Source organism: Salvelinus sp. IW2-2015, linkage group LG20 (genome assembly GCF_002910315.2).
Source record: "Salvelinus sp. IW2-2015 linkage group LG20, ASM291031v2, whole genome shotgun sequence".
Classification (NCBI taxonomy): domain Eukaryota; kingdom Metazoa; phylum Chordata; class Actinopteri; order Salmoniformes; family Salmonidae; genus Salvelinus; species Salvelinus sp. IW2-2015.
In genome coordinates, this window is record NC_036860.1 from 54,191,560 (window position 1) to 54,200,730 (window position 9,171).

Here is a 9,171-nt window from a genome sequence, read left to right on the forward strand (position 1 = left end):
ACAATGTGCATCTGCAAACTTTTTAAACAGGCAGCCGTTAGTGCCTCACATAGGAAATGGTTTACCAGGGCTTATTGCAATAACCTTTCGAAATATTACTTTTCGTCTGTAAACATTAATTAACGTTACGTTCGTAACCATAACATTCATAATAAGGTACAACCATTTTACATTGCACACATCATGTCGCTGTTCCTTTTCAATGACGACTACCCAGCAGACGTCATCACGATTGGGAGAGCAGCGCACCGCAGTTGTACGGCGTGGAAGCTCGGCATGAATTCCCCGGTGCAGAAGAGAAGGCTACGGATTGTTTCTCACGTAGGCAATAGCTCGTAGATGTAAAGTTATTCGTCTTTAACGGATTGCTTCAAGTATTGACATAATTTACCATATTTCTTTGCAATAATGGCGCTTTCCATTGCAACTGTATGGACAAGGTGCGTCRCCGTTCTCTTTGTATTCAGCGCGATGTGGGGAATTGCTTTGTCCATTAATCGCTACTCTATTCCCGAGGAAATGCAAGAGGGTTCCGTTGTTGCAAACCTGGCTACAGATTTGGGACTTGACCTTCGCACTCTGATAACACGCAAGGCAAAGCTTGATATCATCCACAGAAACAAATATCTGGACATTAACAAAGAAACGGGAGACCTGTTCATACTTGAAAAGATAGATAGGGAATATATATGCTCGAGCAAGACAACGTCTTGTTTTCTGAAAATGGATGTCATATTTGAAAATCCCATTCGAATCTTTAACATTGAGCTTGAAATTATGGACATAAATGACAATGCACCGGTCTTTCGAAGGGAGACAATGCACTTGGATATTTCAGAATCTACCGCTGCAGGAGAGAGATTCTCTTTGACAAATGCTGTGGATGCAGATGTCGGTGCGAATTCTATTAAGACTTACTATTTAAGCGAAAGCAAGTCTTTTACAATTGACATACAGACGGGAAGCGATGGATCTAAATACGTAGATTTGGTTCTCAACAGTAATTTAGACAGAGAGGAACAGGCGGTTCATCATTTAATACTAACCGCTGTAGATGGCGGGGTCCCTGCACGCTCAGGCACAGCCAGCATCATCGTTAGGGTTCTGGATATCAATGACAACGCCCCTTTTTTTAACCAGCCGATATATGCTATTAATGTAACTGAGAACTCCCCAATTGGAACTCTAGTAATGACCTTGAACGCAACAGACTTGGACGAGGGCACTAACGCAGAGATGATATATTCATACACGTTATATACATCCGAGAAGACACAAGAAAAGTTCTCTCTAAATTCGAATACAGGGGAAATAAAGGTTAAGGATGTGATTGATTTTGAGGAGAGCCACAGTTTCGATATATATATTCAAGCCAGAGACCAAGGATCTAATTCGTTATCCGGAGATTGTAAAATAATGGTATTTATTACCGATCTGAATGACAACTATCCCGAGGTTACCATTAAATCTTTTAAAAGCACGCTCAAGGAAGATGTTGCCATAGGAACATTAATAGCAGTGATCAGTATAAGYGACAGGGACTCCGGGGACAACGGTGAAGTTGAGCTCACTTTGAACCAACAAACATCCCTACCCTTCGTTCTTAATAAGTCTTCGGAGGATTACTTTGCTCTGCATGTTTCAGAACCACTGGACCGTGAGACAATTCCAAGATATGAAATCACTTTCATAGTCACAGACAAAGGAACACCTCGCTTATCTGACAATGAGACAATCACCTTGGAGATACTGGATGTCAACGATAACTCGCCAATATTCCCCCAGTCGTTCTACACAATCCATGTTGTAGAGAACAACGTCCCCGGCGCACTGTTGACGTCACTCAGTGCTTTCGACCCGGACCTCCATGAGAACCAGTATCTGGTGTATTTTATCATGGAGAAGGAGATCATCAACACATCTATGTCCATGCTTTTCTCCATTAATCCAGAGAATGGCAACCTTTACGCTCTAAAGACCTTTGACTTTGAGAGGGAGAGGGAGTTCCTTTTCCACATAGAGGCCAGAGACTCTGGGGTACCTCCACTGAACAGCAATGTGACAGTTCACATCATCATTCTGGATCAGAATGACAACACCCCGCTCATAGTGTCACCTTGGCGTGCGCAGGGCTCGGTTATTGAAGAGGTGATACCGAGGTCCACTGAGAAAGGATTCCTAGTTGCCAAAGTAATCGCCATTGACGCAGACTCATTACAGAATTCACGGGTCACATATCAGCTTCTACAGATCAGTGACTCTAGCCTCTTCAGTCTAGATCAGTACAATGGGGAGATCCGTACCACGAGAATGTTCAGCTATAGGGACCCCCGTCATCAGAGGCTGGTTGTTGTCGCCAAAGACAATGGAGACCCCGCTCTTTCCGCTACAGTCACCATCAAGATATCAACAGTAGAACACATGGTGACGCCATTCTCAGAAACTACTGAGGTGCCTTTGGAATATGACTTGTTCACAGACTTAAATCTGTATTTGGTCATTGGTTTGGGCTCAGTATCCTTTCTGCTATTGATCACCATATTGGTGGTCATCGTGCTGAAGTGTCAGAAACCGAAGCCCATGAAGATGCCTCCTGCTATGAATATGAATCTGAACAGTCTAAACAGGAACAGTGTGATCAGCAGAAACAGTATCATCAGCCAGAGGAGCTCTACCATAGCCGATTCCACCCTCATCTCCAGTGATGCCTACTGGTACAGCCTGTTTCTAGCAGAAACCAGGAAAGGCAAGGTGGTTGTCCGACAGCCTATAGTACCGAAGGGAGCAGGCTACTTTGTGTCCAGTATACCCAGAAGCACAGGGCCTACAGAGACCAGCGACTCAAGAGCATCCACGCTACAGGTATGTGCGCCTCGGAGATGGAGGCCCGGAGCAGTTTTCCTCTGACATATCCTTCCTTATATGAAATGCACACTCTTCCATCCTTCATGTAATCACACACCTGACAAGGTTGGATTGATGAAAGCAGTAGCCTTTCTTTCATAGTGACTATCATGTAGTCACTGATTACGTGAATGAAGGACCCATTCAAATACTATTCAAACAGGGCCTTGTTTTGTAAAAAAAATGTTTTTATACCAGAGCCACCTCTGCATTATTTTTGAGACCAAAGCCACCTCTGCCGGTTTCTATGCGTTTCCACTGCGCATCCTTCAGACTGACTGACCGTTTGACCCATTTTACACTATCATATTCCTCTGAGGAGGAGCCTATAGACCCTGTGTCACCTCGGTGCAGCTCTCAGCCTTTTATGTTTACTGACAGGTTACACTCCAGTTAATGAACAAATACAGTAGTACTGTACTACTTATAACTACTTATCTGACAGGTTCCACTCCAGTTAATGAACAAATACAGTGTACTGTACTACTTATAACTACTTATCTGACAGGTTCCACTCCAGTTAATGAACAAATACAGTGTACTGTACTACTTATAACTACTTATCTGACAGGTTACACTCCAGTTAATGAACAAATACAGTAGTACTGTACTACTTATAACTACTTATCTGACAGGTTACACTCCAGTTAATAAACCAATACAGTAGTACTCTACTACTTATCTGACCAGGGTTGATTTTGGTTTGTTTAATAAATCCTCTATGTATTTTGCCGAAATGTCCTCTATGTATAGGATATCCGCAGGTTCTCTAGTGTTTCGCTGAGGGATACTGTGAGTAGCATTGCTCCTGTACCTGTAGAGTTCCGGTAATTGCACTACCGCTAGTTAGCATTGGCCCGTGGAAATACCGCTAGCTTCCTTTATACAGCACACATAAACATAGTATCCACAAGTTCACAAGACTCTGTGAAAGTAGATCAAGAATATCACAGTATCCATTTAAGCTCTGTTCCAGTCCTGTGGTGTATGAACACAGCTAGGCTATTACTGTGAAAGTGTTATGCAGACATAACAGAAAAACTTCTTTGCTTTTAATTTGCCCTGCAGTCATTCACTCTACTGGGGTTTGGCTCAGTTTGCTTATTTAAGTCATTGAGCCATGCTAATTCCCAAGTCATGTTAGTGCCACTTCCTTTCATTCTTTGCTTGCAGTTCATGCAATTTTAATAACAAAAAATAGCTTTCCAAGAACGTCTGTCTGCTGTTGTCTCAGACACTACAACTCTCTGAGCTGAATTGCAAAAACCAGGACCGGGGTTTGTGTAATAATAAAACTAACCTGGGGGAAAATAATGGACTGATGTGAGCTCTATACAGTACAATGGGAATGCCAGTGTAGGCTAAACATTGTATGACATTGTTAGTTTATTCTAATTCCTTTTGTGTTGATGTGTTTGTCTGTGTGAATTTTCTTTTCCAGGTCCAATAAGAGGCTAACCTTGTCTAACTGAAGTACTGTTTTAATTTTAGCTCTGTCTTAGGGACAAGGCAGTCTCCTCTCTATTGTACTGACATGACATGAAAACAAACAAGAGATTTGGATTGGATTAGTGGATCTTGTGTTTTGGAAAAGTGTGTGTGTGTGTGTGTGTGTGTGTGTGTGTGTGTGTGTGTGTGTGTGTGTGTGTGTGTGTGTGTGTGTGTTGGACTCTGACCATTGAACCTGTCTCTTTTTCTGTTCTAAAGTACTCAAAATGAAAGGAAGCCCATTCTACAGCTGGAGGTATGCTGGTTGCTGGTAACATGATGTAGGAGCACTGTGATTGGTGTAGCTCAATCTAGAATTGTGTTTCTCACTGTTTTTTTTTGTGCAAGTGTCGCTGTCCTGCTCTAATGATAGGTCTAATTGTCACTTTATCACCCCTAATGTGGGKTTGACTCTGTGTGGGCAGAGTCCAGTCTCCTTTGTAAAAGGGGGCATGGATTATAAAATGTCAGCAAAGAGCCGACATACATTGATTTCCAGAGAGGATGCAGAGAGAGGGTTGAATTCCTGGTCTCTTTCTTTATCCCTTTCCCTATTTGTTTTCTGTCCCCCTCCCCTGACACACACTGCACACTCTTCTTCCCATTGACCTTCATTGTGATGCATCTGTGATTAGATTGGGAAATCTCTGTAAAGCGGGAAACCAATCACTGACAGCTGAGATTAGGCCCAAAGTGGCTGCCAGGTCAGAGCAGTAATGACAATATGTGGTTTGTTTGGCAGAGACTCAGGGTAAAGTGCTAACCAAAGCTCAGTGTGCACACCACCTTCAGAGCAGCGGCTGCATCCAGCCCCTCTGTCACACCCACACACATCCCTGCATATTTTGGCTCTGCCCCTGCTCCCCAGCAGCCATATCTTATCATTGGCCCAATACAGGGAGAAATAATGAAATGATGAGCTGCTCAATACCTGTCGGCCACTGTCTAACACAGACTAACTGTGGCCTCCATAGACATATTACCTTTAGCCCTGCACGTATGCACACACGCACACACATACACATACACACACACCACACATAAACAATTGCACTAAAGTAGTTCAAACACCAGCCTGCCTATCCCTCACTCCTACAGACTGTGATGTGCATGTCTCTATGGTACATCTCCCTTTCTGTTGCCCTATTTTTGTCATTTTTTTGGTTTTATTCAAATTTCACTTGCTTGCTTTTTAATCTGACCTAGATGCACATCATAGATCCATTCTGCAATTTGGCCATTCTGTAATTTCTCAATTCCTGTGGGGACAATAAAAGATAATGATTTGAGAAATAGCCCATGTAGATAATTTTATAGAATATACCATGCACACCTCCTTGCATAATCCAGAGGCATGTTAATTGTTTATGACCGTAAAAGTAAACAACTTGGTATCTAATGCCCACCCATGTTTGATTGATGGCGGAAATAACCAGTCAAGCCCCAGTTGGAGATCTTAACAGTTGCATGAATTGTGACTCCTTATAGGCTGTCAGTCAAGCTGATCCCCCTCCTCTCTCCACCTCCTATTGGCTGACTGTGTTTTCTATTTATTGGCAGGATTCCAGAGCCAGCAGTGACCTGCCATGATGTCCTCAATCTGGGGTATTCGGCTGCAGAACGTTCAAAGAAGTTAAGAGTGACCAACACCCCTCCTTCAATCACTGGGATCCAACAGTTACCTCTGGGGACAGCTCGTCGAACCTTCTGCCCAAACATACCACACCAACCACCTCAGCAACTATAGACTACCTTTATCATCTTCCATCAAGCATGAATCTGCATGGCTACATCAACAGGTACTTGTATTTAGAAAATATCATAAAGAAGAAAGGAACATCAAACATAAGGTCTTTCAGACAACTTTGGACTGATGTCATTATGCATAGCACCCTCCCTGGGACTTTTGACTGTAAATGTGGGACCAGGCACTCAATATCTTCCAAAATCCTACCTTACCTCTCCAAGAAACACATTACACAAAAGGGATATTCTGTTTAGTTCTTGTGAGGGTTCCTCATCATTGTGATGTCAATGCATTAGGGGTATGTGTGAGAGGTCACAATATGGTCAATGCCATAACTCTGTTAGCTAGTGAAATAACTATCTTTGTTCATCTGTGAATGTGTAGTGTGCATAGATAACTTTTGTACATTTTGTTTAGAAATAAGACTAACATTTTTCATCATTTGGCTTTCTAGACCTTAACAATTTTCTTGAATGTGTTGAATTATGTTTTTGACTCTGAACATCAGCCTATGTTATGGGATTATTTATCTCCTGAGACATGGTATGGGATGTGCATGTTGAGTTGGTCACAAGATAGATCAATACCTCATACCTGTCATTCAATGAGCCAGGTAGGAGAGAAGTACCCCATCTTACTCCACTTCACATTGCAGACAGAGATAGCTAATATATTCTCACGGTTCAAATCTTCATGATCACATTTGACACTGATGCTATATTTAGTATATTTTGATGAGAAACATTTCCTGCTCAGCATGTATATATAAAGCACAGACTAGAATCCATTTTTTGTGTGAGAATCATGTCCAAGGAAAAACTCAGGACAGCGAGAAATACCCAGATTTAGTTCCTACCTGCCTAAGCAGGACAATATGAGGGTCAAATGTAGCCAACACTGTATGTAGAATATCCGAGGCACTAAAGGGGTTCACTTTACAACAATTTATCATACCTCTGTCTGAGCCTTCTCAACTAAACTGCACAGGCCTCTGCCAGGTTTCAATCACTGTAACACTTACTCCATCCCACACTCCCAGTGTCCCTGCCACTGTGAACAAACCTCAGATCATCAGCTAAAGGAGAATTCAGTGTTAAACAGGAAGCTTAGAGGAAGAAACCATGTGTACTTTATATAAGAAATGTTACTAAAAAAGTATTTATTGTTGTATATTTGAAATGTATTTATGTTGGCATGGTGCAATACAATACTCTGGCCATGTTTTTAAAGTTTACAATGTTTTATGAATTGTCATGTTTTTATTGGATATTTTGACCTAACAATTGTTAACACTGCTTTTTATGTGACTTATTCAAGTGCATTGTGTAGCCTACTGTATGACATTTGTATTGCAATACATCATTCAAATCTTTTATCTGATACAGTGTACAGACAAACAATCTAAATTATTTTATGAAATTTGAATGTAGCGCTCCCCTGATCAAGAATTTAGCCAAAATGTTATTTTACATTTATAGATAAACAGAGTATATCTTCTCCCAGCAATGCCCTGAAGTGCAGAGATTTAATGCAAGGCATTAGGTCTTAGAAATGAGAAACTAGAACAGACAGCAGTATATACACGTCACAATGAAGGGAAAGGGCCAAAAGAAGGAGAGAGCGATAAGGAGAAAGAAACTGAAGACGAGTGAGACAGAAAGGGGGTTCCTTTGACGTCAGTGCATGCATGACCTTATAGGCCCTGCACTCACAATCCATCCAGTCTTCATTTGAAATGAAATACTGAACTTAAATACTACTGTATATATCTCAATCATGTAGGTTTAATGGGAAAAACAATAAGCTATTCCTATTCACAGTGATTTCCACTGAATCCAGATCTGGCTACACCACTCCTCTACCACAGGCTGCAGTGCAGTCATAGTTTGAAGTTGTAATTAACTCTCCAACTCTTTATCGCTCTCTTCCTATTTAAAGCCCTGTGTGAATCATGACCTCACCTCCCGTCACAATGTGAGGTCACTGTCACTGTGTGGGTCTGAGGGCTGATGGTGTTGGACACACAGCTGTCTGATTGCTACACTAATGATGTGGGCACTGCCTGCTCTGCCTGTGGGGAGAATATGCTGCCTGAGCCTTGTATGAAGACACATTTATTACACATTTAGGTAACAGAAAATATGAAACTAAATTCAGACGTCATGAGCTCTTTATGGGTCTCCTGCATTATACCAATACATGTGACTTGAGGAGAATGAGATGATGGTTCTAAATGCAGATTCAAGTCATGATTATTGCAAGGGATAAGATGTCATCTGGATTCATTTAGATCCCAGGCATTTGGAGAAAATCTCCCAAGCAGCCAGTGGCTGGGTGATTGTGTGATATGACCTGAGACCTTAAGCTCTACTTTGACAGTGGATGGGGTTTAAAACCTGTATCGGCGTATCTACTTTGTACTTTTTTWAAAATACAATATACTTTTTATATCTGATGTGATCTCTGCACTTGGCTTGATGGTACAGGAGGGTGTCTGTGGTGCTTGCTTAAGTATCATGCAGATCATGTCTGTCTCTGTTGTGTAGCTACACTGCTTATTCCTGCATTATGATTCTATGGTCTGACTGTATCTGCCTCCCTTTCTGTAGGGCTTCCTGTGTTATTTATAGGTGGGTGGGGGGCGGGGACACAATGCACAAACCTGATTGGCAGATGCGAGTTAAAAAGTGAGTGAGAGAGAATGGCATTGCTTACATTTTTTATTCAAAAACAGTTTGGATGTTGTTTCTGTTGCTTAAATATCCTGCTTCTAGATGCTGGTGTCAATAAAGCTTTAAGATATGTGGTTCTGTGGGTTCCTGTCTTTCTGAAGGCCATTATTGAAGTTACCGGTGTTGTTAGGATACTTAAATCGTCAGACATTGATGATGACCCAGTTTCTCACTTCGGTACTCCATGCTAAGTCAGGGAGATTGAGTATTAAACTGAGGGAGAGGTTAATATGAAGGAAGTATCAGGTAGAAACACAGATTTCCTGGTCATTTTCTTCTTGTCTTAAAGACTGCCCACAC

The 9,171-nt window shown here is 41.7% G+C and overlaps 1 protein-coding gene across 3 annotated transcripts; it reads left to right on the forward strand.

Annotated features, from left to right (window-relative positions):
• The first annotated feature begins 245 nt into the window (after positions 1-245).
• LOC111981365 (protocadherin alpha-C2) lies at positions 246-8,945 on the forward strand. Of its 3 annotated transcripts, none has more exons than XR_002879584.2 (3): positions 246-2,862; positions 4,612-4,673; positions 5,953-8,945. XR_002879584.2 is itself a non-coding variant. In XM_024012596.2 (3 exons), the coding sequence occupies exons 1-2, from the start codon at positions 409-411 to the stop codon at positions 4,621-4,623; spliced, it is 2,466 nt and encodes an 821-aa protein (XP_023868364.1). In that variant the 5' UTR covers positions 246-408; the 3' UTR covers positions 4,624-4,648; positions 5,953-8,945. The 3 variants fall into 3 exon arrangements, 2 of the variants coding, with proteins under 2 accessions (XP_023868364.1, XP_023868363.1); XM_024012596.2 differs by having other exon boundaries at positions 4,612-4,648; XM_024012595.2 differs by lacking the exon at positions 4,612-4,673.
• The last annotated feature ends 226 nt before the right edge of the window (positions 8,946-9,171 follow it).